The sequence below is a fragment of the Salvia hispanica genome, chromosome 1, assembly GCF_029641045.1.
Source record: "Salvia hispanica isolate PSC_SH4W2 chromosome 1, Shi_PSC_v1, whole genome shotgun sequence".
Lineage (NCBI taxonomy): Eukaryota > Viridiplantae > Streptophyta > Magnoliopsida > Lamiales > Lamiaceae > Salvia > Salvia hispanica.
The window spans coordinates 64,276,575-64,291,708 of NC_142692.1; the positions used below are offsets into that span (position 1 = coordinate 64,276,575).

The 15,134-nt window shown below is 33.0% G+C and overlaps 2 protein-coding genes across 2 annotated transcripts; both read left to right on the plus strand.

The window, feature by feature from the left end:
- The first annotated feature begins 635 nt into the window (after nt 1–635).
- LOC125223463 (putative E3 ubiquitin-protein ligase RHA1A) lies at nt 636–1,295 on the plus strand. The gene has a single exon (XM_048126627.2). It carries the CDS (start codon nt 723–725, stop codon nt 1,212–1,214), a length of 492 nt encoding a protein of 163 aa, XP_047982584.1. The 5' UTR covers nt 636–722; the 3' UTR covers nt 1,215–1,295.
- A 10,705-nt stretch (nt 1,296–12,000) lies between these two features.
- On the plus strand, nt 12,001–14,928 carry LOC125220214 (uncharacterized). The gene is made up of 6 exons (XM_089069638.1): nt 12,001–12,742; nt 12,893–13,055; nt 13,139–13,315; nt 13,401–13,484; nt 13,857–13,938; nt 14,301–14,928. The coding sequence occupies exons 1-6, from the start codon at nt 12,432–12,434 to the stop codon at nt 14,738–14,740; spliced, it is 1,257 nt and encodes a 418-aa protein (XP_088925764.1). The 5' UTR covers nt 12,001–12,431; the 3' UTR covers nt 14,741–14,928.
- Nucleotides 14,929–15,134: the final 206 nt, after the last annotated feature.

Genomic DNA, 15,134 nt, shown 5'->3' on the forward strand with positions numbered 1-15,134 from the left:
TAATTTCTATGGTCTTGCGGAGGGCCTGATAAAAAAATGAAATGTGACATCTAAGATAAATTAAAAAGAAAAGTATAAAAATAAAGTTAAAAAGAAAACGTGACATCTACTGTAGTACAAAGGGAGTACTGCTTTTTGTAAAAGTGAAAACAGGTTCTTAATTATAGTATTGGCCAAAATGAACTTTACTCTCTTCGTCCATCAAAATTTGTCCCATTTTCTCATTTCCGTCCGTCCCCTAAAATTTGTCCCATTTCATTTTTACCATTTTTGGTAGTGGACCCCATATTCCACTAACTCATTCCTACTCACATTTTATTATAAAACTAATATATAAAAGTAGGACCCACAATCCACTAACTTTTTCAATTCACTTTCCATTATATTTCTTAAAACCCGTGCTCGGTTAAATCGGGACGAATTTTCATGGACGGAGGGAGTATTATATACTAGTATTGTATAATCATGAAAATAGTACATATTGCGTGGAGCAATCAAGTGAAAAACACCTAATTGTTATCAAATGCATATTAAAAATAGAAATGACGTGAATTAGAGTGAGTGAATCAGCACCATATATTCATAAAAATAATGATGACAGTAGCATTACACAATAAAGTAAACAAAAAAGACAAAGAATACAATAATCCCCCAACTTCAACTGACAAAACCCTCCACTATTTAAAGCACCACCACAGATCTCCGCAGCAGCACTCCTCAAAATGGGATTCCTCTTCTACGCCATCAAATTGCCCAGATTCATAACCCTATCCTTCTTCCTCAACCTAATCTCCCACGCCCACTACCTCTTCATCGCCGCCCTCACCCATCTCCGCCTCTACAAGCACTCTCCGCCCCAGGAATCGCCGGATTCCGGCGCCGCCGCCAGCAATTACATCCTGATACTCGACACCTCCTCCCCCTCTCTCGTCCCCATCCCGGTCCACGTCGTGACGGCCGCGATCAAGACCCGGGTCCCCGTAATCGAGTACGAGGAACTCGCCCGCCGCGGCGGAGGCGGCGGGGGAGAGAAGGGGTGTAGTATATGCTTGGAGTGTATAGAAGAGAGGGATGAAGTCAGAGAGCTGTGCAATTGTAGGCATTTGTTTCATAGGGAGTGTTTGGACACGTGGATTGATGAGGGACGCGTCACGTGTCCTTTGTGTAGGTCCATGTTGTTGCCTCCAAGAGTGAATCAAAATCAAGATTCTTAGTTTTTTTTTTTTTTTAGGAATATTGTTGTTATATTATGTATGTCTCTTGCAATTTTTGGTATAGAGATTGACTTGTGTTTATTTGGTGAGAGATTACATTGAATGAATGTGCTGCTAATTGAGTTAAAGAGTGTGGATGAAAAATGAGTTGAGACGGCAGAAATCAGAATGTAATGGCAAAGAGATGTGTTAATCTGTGTTGGTAGTTTTTGACATTTGTGATTCATCAGTTAAGTCTGAAAGGGATGGATGTAGCTCAGAGGTGGTTTAGCTAATTCTATGTTAAATTATCTTCATTAGGTGAGAGACTAAGACGGTTATTTGGTTGTTATCAAGTGTGTGACTAGGAAAGGTACATTGAAATATTTATTTGATTTTAAATTAAGAAATCTACATATTAGAGGCAGGATTTATGGGGTTGAAATGTCAACAGCAAATCGCTGTAGAATTGTACTACTCTAGTAACTTGGGCATTTCTCAAGGGGTTCAAATTGCAAGACGCAGTCTTCTTGAGTGATACTTGATGATCGTTGAGAGATGAGGTTTGGGGCTCAACGGCTTGACCACGGGTTATTGTTCCCCGCTCATCGGAACTTTGTGGCGAGGCTGGCTTCGGATGGTGGTGGGAAGAACATGGATAGGCATATTGCTTTAGTGTCGAAGGGGTGGAATAATTACACCGTACATATAAAATGTTTCATCAATGTTTCAAGTTGATATAAAAAGATTTAAGTTTAAACAAAAATTTTATTAGTGTTTCATGTTAATAGTACATTGTTATACAAAAAGTTTAGGGTTAAAATTTATACATGTGCAATAGAGGCATTTTTTTTGGTGCATGTTAATAGTACATTTATACCTGTGCATTAGAGGCATTTCTTTTGGTGCAAAAATTAAGAAATTGTGTTAAAGTATGCTATGTTGAGAGGGATTAAATTAAGAAAAAGAATAAAGTGGAGAGATGAATAGATAATAAACTAATAGAGAAGAGATGTGTTTGCCAAAACTCAACAAAAGTGGGATAGTGAAAAAGGAATAAGACTTAGCTATAGTTGATAAAGAAGTATAATAAACAAGAAGGCACGTATGAATTTAAAATTTATGAAACTTTTTGTTAAACTAGAGACTAGGGAGAGTCCATAATAATCTGGCAATGGAAATTGGAGTCAAGTGAGAGAGTCCATTGAAGAGTAAACTGGACAGAGAAAAGTTCCATCACAGCTTTAACTTTAACAATTAATTTTAAAATTTATTAAAAAAATTCCCTGAATTCATAATAGTACTATCCATTATTATCCACAGACTGAAAGTAGAAACAACTTTATAGGGGTAAATCTAGTAAAACCGATTTAATTAACTCATTTAAGTGTGCTAATTTTTTAATTAATTAGAGATTAAGCTGCTGGCTTTGAATTGGGTCAGTCGTCAGAGGACTAGGGCAGTTGGCCCTATGGGCCTAGCCTGAGTCCAATTTTAGGGTGGATATCAAATTATATTTTCAAAGAAAATTGGTCTGGCCTGGCCTCGGTTAAATTATTGTTAGTTCAGCCCATTTAGAATTTGTAGGTTTGAGATGTGAATTTGGTTACACAATTTTTGAGCTTCACTTTTCGCATCGTAAAGTATAACATTATGTCTCACTCTACTTTTTCATTTATCTCCACTAAAAATGTCATATTTTTATTTTTTAAAAAAGTTCTCTTTCATAATATTATATTTTCTTTTTCTGCCTAAAATACAAAATAAAACCTCCTAAAATATCGTATCGTTCCACAAGTGTGACACTTTTTGTAGGACGGAGGAAATGCTAAATTAAATAAACGAACTATAAAATGATACACTATGATAGGAAACACTCCATGACCAATATCGCAGCGATTTTGAATAACTTAGACAATTTAATGGAGATATGACAGAAAATGAAAAAAAAATGAGACAATCAATGAGGACTTGAGGAAGTAATTGTTAACTCTAGAAATTATATTGAATAGTTTATGCAATTATTATTATGATTTGGTGCCATACCGTCATCAATATTCAATACATTGTTGGAACTTAGTGATCACTATATATATAATATGACTCCATTTGTTAAACAAAACCTTGTATGGCGATTAGATAAAAAGGAATTGGTATAAACGAATCATGAACTCGAATGGTCGGTAGAAGAGGAGTAGTGATTTATTGTAGAGAAAAATCATACTAAGTGTTAGCTGAAAATGATGTGAAAATAATATTTAATTATTTGGCAAGGTCCACTCAAATAATAGTATTGCTCAAATTTTATATAGTGCCCTTGCTATTATTGTTTTAATATATACATCAACTAATGATTGGTACCTTTCACATTGGACGGCAGCCCATCTACTCGACCAAAACGTATGATTAATTAGTCGTCTTAGGTTTGTCAAGTCCGGGTAAAGTCGAGTGAGGTCGTGACTAAAACATTATTAAAGATTAATTTGTGGCATTGTACAATTTATTTTTGAAGCAAAATATAATATAACCACTTAGCTTATGTAAGCATGATCCTGGCCAAAACCGCCGCAAACGGAGAGGAACTCGTCGCCGACTGCCATCTCCTCCCTGCCGTCGCAAACTATTGTGGCAAGGTTTTAGCAGAAAGGAGGATCGGAGAGACTGATGAGAGAAAGGAAGAATTGGAAGGGCATTAGGAGGGGGGGTTGATTACGCTAAGTTTAAATTTTATTTTTTTATTTAATCGTTATATTTTTTTTTTATCTTGATCCATTATTAATATGACGTTAAAAAATAATCTATTTACACTAAGTGATCACAATGGAGTAATATATTTTTGTGTTTGTGCCCACCATTAACTTTTTGTTAAGCAAATTAGTTATTTAAAATGATTATCAATTTACCTTTACTATATCATATATGAATTTGAATTTTTTTCTCCCCATGATAATTATCGAGTATTTAGAAAGAAAATTTGATGGGTAACTAATAAGTAATACACACATATTCGACCAAGTGGTGCCAAAAATTGGAGTACTAAAAATTTTGGTCCACACATATTCCTTCAAGCGACGCATGCATGAAAAACTAGGTTATTTCAAAAATCAACTACGGTAAAAGAATATATTTTTTATAATTTAGTTAACTAGTATGGTAGGAAGTGGAATTATCAATTGTAATTAATAAGGAGTGTAAATGGTACATCCACCAAATATGAGTAAGATACAACATCTCCAACTATTTACATTAAACTCAAATTTATTTTAGTATAAATATCACATCAAATAGTAATCTTTACTCCAATCATTTATACGAAATTTAAACATAAAAGAATATATCTCTATTAACTATTTTTTTACTCTCAAAATTTTTAAAAATAATTTAGGCTTGTTTTAGTGTAATTTTTTTTTTGATAAATAGCTAGCAAATGCTCAAGCCACAAGACGGTGAGCTACAAAGAGGCAATCCCAAAGGCGAGACCACCAACAAAAGCGAAACTCTCTACCTCCAAAAAAAGGGATCCAAAACAAGCAAAAACTACCAAACAAAGCAGCCCCAACACGCAGCAAACCACCCATCCCCTCACCGAGCCAAAACCCATAACAAAGCTACAAAAGAAGGAAAAAACAACAAGAGCCCGGAATTTAAAAAAGTTAGCACAACCTACCTCTTCGTGGAGCTCTTGTTCCTGCCCAGCCTCTGACAGCCTTCAAGTCATCCTCTAACAACCCCGGTGCAAAGGGAAAATCCGGGCACCATCCTTTCGCCCAATATTTTAGTGTAAATCTAAAAATGAGGACGATATTTTACTCAAAAATTGAAAATGAGATAGGTTTTGGAGTACCATTAAAGCTAATTGTCTACTTTATTTTGGGTTTTAGACCATCTCCATTCATAAACCAAATTTCATTTTTGGTGTAGAAAACTTATACAATTATACTGCAAACTCAAACTCGTTTTTTGCATTTTTCTACGGAACAACATCAAATATGGCGTTGTTGAATAAAAATTGTAAGGCATATGCTAAAAAATAATGTAGATTTGAATTTGGCATAAATGGTTGGAAAAATTACTTTTTAATGTGATATATATTCAAAAATAAATTTAAATTTAATATAAATAATTGGAGATACCTATATCATATTCATCAGGTCTTAGTTATTCATCATTTTTCCATTTTTTAGCACATAGTAATTTTCATTTTGAGTTGCAACATTGTTTCTACCGTCCATTTACTGAGATGATCCTTCGTATTCACCATTTTCACTTTTCAGCACATAATTTTCATTTTGAGTTGCAACACTGTTTCTACCGTCCATTTGCTTATACATGTTAATTTGTTGTTTACTCAATATATATATCTAGAAATGTGATCAAATGAAAACTCTAAATATTATATAAACTCAAAACTATAATCTGGACCATTGAAAAATGTCAACAGATCACAAAAAAATATCAACAAGAAAATGTCAACAGAATTTCAACGGTAGTCAATAATTGATGTTGTGTTGATATTATGTTGATACTGTGTTGACATTAAAATCTTGAAATTTTACACTGTATTGATATTGTATTGAAACAGTGTTGAAACTGTGTTAAAGAGTTTTGAGTTTATACAATATATAAATTTTTATTTTATCACTGCCCTATATATCCAAACATAGTAACATATCAAATAATCAACATCAATCATCCAAATCAAATTCGGTATGCCCAAGTTTTTAGATGACAAAATAATGCAATATTTCACAGTTGTTTCTTGAATTTCCACATATATCGAAACTTATAGGTCTTCCAAATTTAATTATGATAAGAAAGTCCCTGCGGCTGCCACAAGAAATTCAAACACGTTATAATTCGCACATGAATTAAGGAGAACAGCTATTTATGTTTTCTAAATCTGTAAATGCAATGACTTTTATTCGTAGACTTGTGTGTAATTTTATTAATGTGTATATGAGTATATCTGTTTGACTATATATAAGAAATCATGCGATCAGTAAAACTTCTACATATCCACCTCAGCCTATGTGCGCTCAATTATTTTATATCTAAACTTACAAAATACTACTAATTCATATTGAAGTAAATAAAAAATATATTTCATCCGTCCCATTAAATATGCAACATTTTACTTTTATGAAGTTGTTTTGGAAAAATTATGATAAATAATTAAAATGTTTAAAAAATTAAGTAAGAGAGAGAATAATGTAGAGGAGAGTCCCCTTTACATTATTCTTTTTTTTCACTTTATTTTTTCTACACTTTAACTATTTAATGGGACAGAGGGAGTACAAAATAAGAGTATTTTCTAACGCATCACCATTTATTTTTATACTGACTTAATACTATATATTATTTATATACTTATATTCTATATAGTGAAAACTAGTAGAAATGAGAAGTCATTAATTGGGGTTTCCACGCCTATCGTCTATCGATATGCCGATGAGAAGTCATAACCTTTGAATTGAATTCCATTATTTTGATTGAGAATGCCTCGTAGGATTTCTTATATTAGTACTATATTTGACGTGATTATGGATATCAATGTAGCCCGTAATCCGTAGGCTGGCCCGAATAGCCCGCCAAATTTATAGGGTTAGGGCCGGAAATTTCTAGCCCGATAAAATTAAAACCCGATTAGCCTGCACCCGATTAACTCGCAACCCGTTAGGGTTAGACTCGAAAACCCGATGGGCTGGCCCGAAAACCCGATAAAATTACTATTATTCTATTTTTTTACTCCTAATTCGACACTTCATTAATTAATTTTAACTAAAAAAAAACTTTGAATTTTATAATTAAATACACAAATTATATATTGAATTTTTATTAAATAATAATTGATAAATAAATTAAAAGCTTCAAATTAACTACAAAAATATTTAAATTTCTAAAACATGCATTAAAATTCCATGAAATATCCACGAAATATCTCAAATATTAGTATTTGATCATGTTTATGATTGAGTTTAAGTATATATCTCAAATATATCATAATTAAATGTTCTACTCCCTCCGTCCCAAGGAAGATGACCCCTTTCTTGGACGGCACGAGATTTTATGCAACTTTATTTTGTGTGTTAAGTGGAGAGAGTAAAGTAAGAGAGAGGGAATAAAGTAGAGATAAATGAGTTTCCATTTTAAGCAATGGGTCATCTTGATTGGGACAAACTAAAAAGGAAAGTGGGTCATCTTCAATGGGACGGAGGGAGTACATTGTATGAATATTAGTAATTTTAATCATTAATTATTGGATTGATCGCATGTTAATATTATCGGTAGCAACCCGATTAACCTGTTGGGCTAGCCCGAAGCCCGAGCTTTTAGGGTTAGGGTTGAACTTTTATAACCCGAAAGAAATCACAACCCGATTAGACCGCACCCGATTGACCCGAAACCCGACGGCCTGGCCCGATTGACATCCTTAGACGTGATCAATAATAGGAGTGTTTTTTTCAAATACCCTCTTTATATAAGCTCTTTTAGAGTTCCTAAGTTGCCATATCTATACATGTATAAAAGGCGAGTTTTGGCCTTATTTTGAATATTTATGAGTTATGAGCATGAATTTGAATATTTATAAATTTTAGCCTAAATTTGCAATAAATCTAATTATTTGGTCATCAAATTTCGTAACTGCAACTATTTAGGCGCTTTACATGAGTTAGTAGGAGTAACGTATATATATTGAAATAATTTTATATCAAAGTTTGTGGAATGCATTAAATTGTCATCTGTACAGTTTCAACTTACAATCTTCTATATATATCGCATTGCTTTGTGAAGATGATGGAAAAGCAAAGCTCTACACATAAAAGAACTTTATCCAGGAATTGAGATTTCTCACCGACAAGCGAGAGACGTGAGAGTCAGACCGAGCGAAACAGCGGTCTAACTGGGTGACTCCACGCTGCCAAGAAGAAGAAGATGACGAGTGATGGGTGGATGACCGATAGTGAAGAAGAAAAGGGGTTGAGTACCGTAGGGAATTAGAGAATGAGACTGCGAAGCTGCCTGAAAGGAGAAGATAAAAATGTGGCGGTGAAAATTAAGGGAAGTAAATTTGGGTTGTATGAGTATAATATTTATTGGGTTGTATAGTACTACTATTTATCTTTTATCGTTTAACATGGTTGAGTTAAAAACCAATATGATTTTTTTAATCTCTACTCTAAATGATTTTTTTTAATCTCTATTATATATTCTTAACTTATTGGTGTCGTTTCTTCTTTTAGTTATTTAATCAACAGTGTTATTAGACATATATATAAAAAAGTGTTTCAAAGAAAATAACAAAAATGATACTCCACTAATAAATTTAGAAAGTTGAAAGGATTTCTTATCTCATGAATTTAACTCTTTCTTTTATTTTCTATTTCTATTCTAAATAATGTTCTTTAAGTTCAAATAAAAATTAATAGAAAAAGAATAATTTTTTGACAATTTTCATGTTAGTTATGTATGAAAACTTAAATTTGTAATATTTAAATAAATGCATAATGACATTACATGATAATTACGGTGATAAAGATTTGTAAATATTGGAATTTTACTATTTTCATAAACTCATTATAGCAATAAACAATTGAAATTATAAGAGATTTCTTTGTAGCGTATTTTAATATTATGTAAAAATTTATTTATGAGCAAATATTTTTATTACAACTAATAATTATGATTACATGATTTTTATATGTAGTAGTATTGTTTAATATATCAAACTGTTCATATTATTTTATATTTCATTAACTTGAATATGTATGTAATATAGTTTTAGAGAAATAAATTTAGATGTTGCATAATATTTTAAAATTTGAAAATGTATTTCTTCAATAAATGGGTATTAGAGAAATCAAATATGAGAAATTAAATGTAGATATTGCTTAATTTTTCAAAATTTTAAATGAATATTAAAAAAAAAATTAAATATCCGTACATAGCACGGGTGTTACACTATTATTTATATATTTTGTCCTTATTCTGAAATATTTATATGTTATGGACCAATTTGAATATTTTAAGTAACTCCCATGAATATTTATTTAGATATTTTAATGAGCATTTGACTAATTTTTAAAGCATTACTCATTGGTGGTTACAAATATTTAAATAGAATAATGATCATTTAACAAATTTTGTAACCTATATTGATTTGATTTTATAATTTATGATGTTTTAATTCCATGATCTCTCATGTACTAATATTGTATCTATAAAAGACATAGAGTTGTGGATGAAATACACACTAACAAAATATTCTTCATTTTAGGAACGTTGTTTTGCTCGATTTTGGAGCCCCATCAAGTTTATAGGTGTCTAGCAGGTTTGAGATGTTATGTACGTCAGGAGGAAGTCGTTTCATCTTTTGGGAAAATACGTCAATCCGAGAGCACTAACCGTGATGTAATTTGTCTTGCGGAAAGAGGATTTTTCTTGACTAATTTTCATTGTAATTTCCATTTTATTTATTGTTGTTTTTTTCTTTGATTACAAGAGTTAGAGTACCGCGTGTATATGGTTCCAGAATTTTATCCCAATATTTCTTACAGTTCTTAGAGAGGGAGAATTGTAACATCCTTAACTCAAACATACATAGTATTTATCTTCAACTTTACACGTATATTATTTTTAGTAGAGAAATATGAAGGATTGTTTTAAACATATTTTTCAAAAATGTCAACACTTAATATAGTCTCTTTATCATTGTCCAAATAATTGTGTTTGTCTTAGTTCTATTTTAAATATGTTTAATTTAATGTCTTTAGGTGTAAAATGAATTGAGGAGAATATATTTATTGAATTTTATTATACAGTAGTATATTTTTTATTTTAAATCTTATATAATTATATTGTTTTTTATTTTAATTAATCGATTAACAATGTAAAATCGCATGACAAAAATATTCCGTCGTGCATCGCACGTGGGTTAATACTAGTAATAAAATAGAACAACACATTTCTAGTGGCTTAAACGAGGCAAAACGACTTAGGTGTGAACCGACTCCCTAGCAATATAATATCACAGCACATTTTAATGTCAAAATATATTACTGTACTAGTAGTATTATATTTGTGCTGGCAATTTTGTATTTTTTAAATAGGAGATACAAAAAGTTAATGAGAAATATAAATAAGTCATTCGTGGACCATAATTTTGATTGGAATCCAACTTTGACTACGAACTTAGTTAGAGGTACTGGTCGTAATATATTATTGATCTTTAAATGTGAATCGAAATAAACAAGACCTTCTGTGCACACTGCACACACACGACCTAATAAACATTCAAATCCTAGCGAATATCAAAGGTGGAAAACTGGAAATTATCATACCTTAATAATGAATGCTTTTTTAGTATATAGTACTATAAGATTTAGCATAAGACAACTAAATTAACATTCTAAAAGAATTAAAATTAGTACAAGTTGACTCAAATCACAATGGTAAATGCTGTAGCAAAATTATGCAAATATAGTAATTATTTAGGATGAACATAGTAAATTATACTCCATAAAACATCTCTGGACAATTGTATATTTAGGATGAACATAGTAAATTATACTCCATAAAACATCTCTGGACAATTGTATTTGTGCAGTATCTGGTCAAGTTTATTAGTATAGTAAGAAAGTGCATGGAAAAGAAGGTGGTGAAAGTAGTGTTAGTATATTGTAAGATCTATATTATTATTAGTGTTAGTGAGTGGCGGATTCAAACCCGAAAATAGTGGGGACGGAATTTAATATTTTAAATATGAATATAATTTAATAATGTAGTGTGATAAATAAAATAAATAATATTATAGTATTACTAATAAGTAGCACTAGCTTCGTTAATAAAACAAAAAGATGCATTAGCTTACCTATATGTATTATTCATCTAAAAATATAAAATCATGATAAATATTATACAAAAGTGAGACACAATCATTGTTATTATTTAGATTTCATAAATATTTAAAATATTTATTTTGTTACATAGAGAATAAGATTTAATTGTGATACAAATTATAAGTATTTTAGGAAATAATAATATTAAAAATTATTTTAACTAAAAAATAAATACTCCTTATAACAAATTAATATATGTAAATTAGTAAAAGTTTAGAATTCATAAAATATTTAAAGATATTATTTTGATAATAAGAAGAAATTTGAATTGATAAATTTAAAAAAACTGAGCAATGGAGAAAACATGTTCTTATTGAGGATTAAATCTAGACCTCTAAGTTAAAAATCTAATGGCTAAACCATTTTACTATACCAAATTTTATATTGTAGTATGGTCTTGAGTATATTTTTATACTCCACGGATGTGGCAGATATGCTATTTTCGGCTCAATTCAAAGGAAAATTTAGACTCTTCGAACGATTGGGAGGGAGCGGTCACCCACTCCCGCCCCCTAAAACCGCTAGTGGTGTTAGTAGTGTTTAAAAACTTTTTATTTTTAGAATTAATTTAAGTTCAATGAAGTGTTCAAAATAGTAAAATTTGTCAAATTTTTTGAACGGATAGTACTGTTATTCTTTAATTAGTCAATGATAATTTTCATGTGATCCAACATCATAAAATACGAATTAGTCCTTTATTTATATGTAACCCTCACATGTTAGAATGGACGGAGAATAGTGAAACAATTACAAGTAGTGCACATTACAGCACAATATAGTCTCACATCTAAATCAAACGTGAAAAATGAGAACGCGTACACACCACCACCACCACTATCACTATATAGAGTCATAATACACGCATTTCAACAAACACAATTCTAACATTATTAATATAAGAATCCCTCTCTCTAAACTTGAATAACAACTACCAAAACAGTTCTCCTTCATCCCCAAAGTCTATTTTCTGATTGGGAAGATATTTGCAGAAGATCTCAATTGCCAATTGGAAACCCAGTTGAATCCTGTGACGTTCAATACACGGGGGCCTACAGCAATCTCAGCAGCGCTCCTCTCTCACTTAAAACTCGCATCTTATCCCTTTCGCACCTCTCCTCTCTCTTCTTTGGATTTTAATTGGACATCATTAATTAATTTTCCTTTCTTTTCTACTATATATATAACTCCTCCTTATCCAAAATCTTTTCTCTTTCGATCTTTCCTTTCTAATTTTGCCCTCCCGCCCCAATCGGGGTGGATTGCTGCCTAATCCAATCCTCTTATTCAACCCTCTTCAGCTTAAAGGCAGCTTCTTATCCACTTCTTTTTCGCGCTTGCCGTTATGGCGTTAATTTCTGCATTTCTTGAGATTCTGCAAAAGCCCACAATTGGGGATGTGGTGCTTGAGCTAATGGCGTTCACGACGCCCATATGGGCGGCCATCGTCGTCGGCGTTTTGCTGGGCTGGGCGTGGAAGCCCAACTGGGCTAATTTGACTGTAGGATTTCTTGAGAACGGCGGAGAGGTGAAGAAATCAGCGGCGGCGCTGTCGCAATTCGTTGCTTCAGTCCCCAGCTTGTGCTCATTGAAGCGGCATTTCTCGCTTGAGGCTTCAAACTCATCCGAGTCTTCAATTCCGTGCTTTGAATACAGGTTCAAAATGTTGACTTTTTGTTTGATAACTCAGCATTTGATTTTGATTGATTGAGTTGTTTGGGGCAATAGAAATGCTCTAGGGTTTTTGCCCTTGTTGGTTTTATTTAGTATATTCCTTAATAAGTTGATTTTTGTGTATGTGGTTAGTTCATCAAGGCTGGAGACTGAGAAAACGAGTGCTGTGAATGAGGATGATCTCAAGCATTTTCACAAGCTTGTTGAGGAGAAAGATGGTGGGCCTGTTTGGATCCAGATGATGGATAGGTCAACTCCCAATATGAGCTACCAAGCTTGGAGAAGAGATCTTGAGGTATATATGTATCTCATTTTGATCATGAATTGATGCTGCATATGGTGTTTTTGGATTATAATTGTTGCATTTTCTGCTCATAGACTGGACCTCCACAATATCGTAGTAGAACTATTTATGAAGATGCCACCCCTGAAATGTTGAAATATTTCTTCTGGGACGACGAATTCAGAGCGAAATGGGATGATATGCTCGTGCACGCTGAAACTCTTGAGGAATGCCACACAACCGGGACAATGGTGGTTCAGTGGGTGCGCAAGGTAGGGGGCGTTTCTCTTTGTGCAAATTATGGTGCTCTGATTGTCTTGGTGAACTTGCTGACTGTGTTCTTTTGTTGTCGTGCAGTTTCCCTTCTTTTGTAGTGACAGAGAGTACATCATTGGCCGTCGAATTTGGCAGTTTGGAGGAAACTATTACTGCATAACAAAGGTAAGACAAGAAATCTTGGTGCTCGTTGTCGATGGATACACTTCCATTCTATCTCTCCTAGTCTAGAATACTTTGTATAAATGGTGAAATATTGTTATTTATATGCAAGGTTGGCATAAAACTTCAAAATATGTCTTCTGATTCATAGTTTGTAAAATTATAGTATTGCTTAATTCTTGAGGCAACTTCAGAGTATCAAGAATTTATGGTCAACAACACCGATCACATTTGTCAATTTGATTAGGAACTATTCTAGTATCTCGCTTATTAAGCTAGTTGTTATAATGAGGCCATTGATATGTTTGTATTTAAGAATTGGCTATCACTCGTCTATTGGTAGCCTTGCTAATATATTCTTGCTTCATATTATAGGGTGTGCCACGCTCATCTGTCCCCCGTCGCAGCAAACCAAGACGAGTTGATTTGTACTATTCAAGTTGGTGCATTCGTGCAGGTACTCATTTTTTTTTTTTGAGTGAAGTTGCTTTGCTCACTTTGTTGCTATGTTGCTAGCTTAATAAGCTATCCGCAGACTGATATCTTTTTTGTGTCAAAGAAGAAAGTGGCAATTTCTTCTTTATTTTGGTTTTTCTGCATCAAATGAAAAAATGAAGTGAACTTGCTAAATAATGAATATGTGAGGAAGACAGCTCTGAACTTTTGTAGAATATTTTCTCAAATTGGCATTTCACTATCACTAAATAAAAATGGAAACAGCTTCTGTTACTTGGAGATCTTTTTGGCAAGAATACTTTGGATTAGATATTTGCTTGGGTGAATTCGAAAAATCTGATGACACGCCCTTGTTGAATTCAGCTGAATCAAAGAGAGATGGGCGGTCTACTGCTAGTGAGATTCTTCTGTTCCACTACGAAGACATGGGCATACCATGGGAGATCGCAAAACTTGGTGTCCGGCAAGGGATGTGGGGCGCTGTCAAGAAGATCGACCCTGGCTTGCGTGCCTACCAGAAGCACAGAGCATCTGGAGCACCACTCTCGCGCTCTGCAACTATGGCTCAAATAAACGCTAAAGTTGACGTGGACGCCTTGGAAGCCCAGGAGAGCACGAGTACTTCTGCACCAGAGGCCACAGCTCTTGTTTCAGATGAGAAGCCATCGCGTAGAGGCATCTCAAAGGCTCTCGTTGTTGGTGGGGCCCTCGCCCTAGCTTGCTCCATCGACAGAGGGCTTCTGACGAAAGCGGTTATTTTTGGCGTTGCGAGAAAGTTTGCAAGAACAGGGCAGAGGTTATGACGAATACAGCTAATTACATTACTCTGTGCAATAAGCAAAGGCTCACACAGAATTAGCATTCGTTGCAAATTTGTTGCTGCGAAATAAAGAGGCAGTTTTCATTCTTTTTTTGTTTACTATATCTCCATGTAGTGATGATATTATCCTATAATTCATTTATTTTCCAATATATGATCATTTTTTTTACAGATGCAGCCTTAAAAATAGTTTGAGAAACGATCAGTTGAAAATAATTGGGATAAGATGTCACTTTTATAAAATACTATAAAATATAAAATCCAAAATGAGATGCAATGTACAAAGATAAATTTGAATACTACTCGTATTAATTATTGTATGATAGGAATCATTTATTTGCTTTGGAATTTGAAAGATGTTGGTAGCTAGTTAGTAT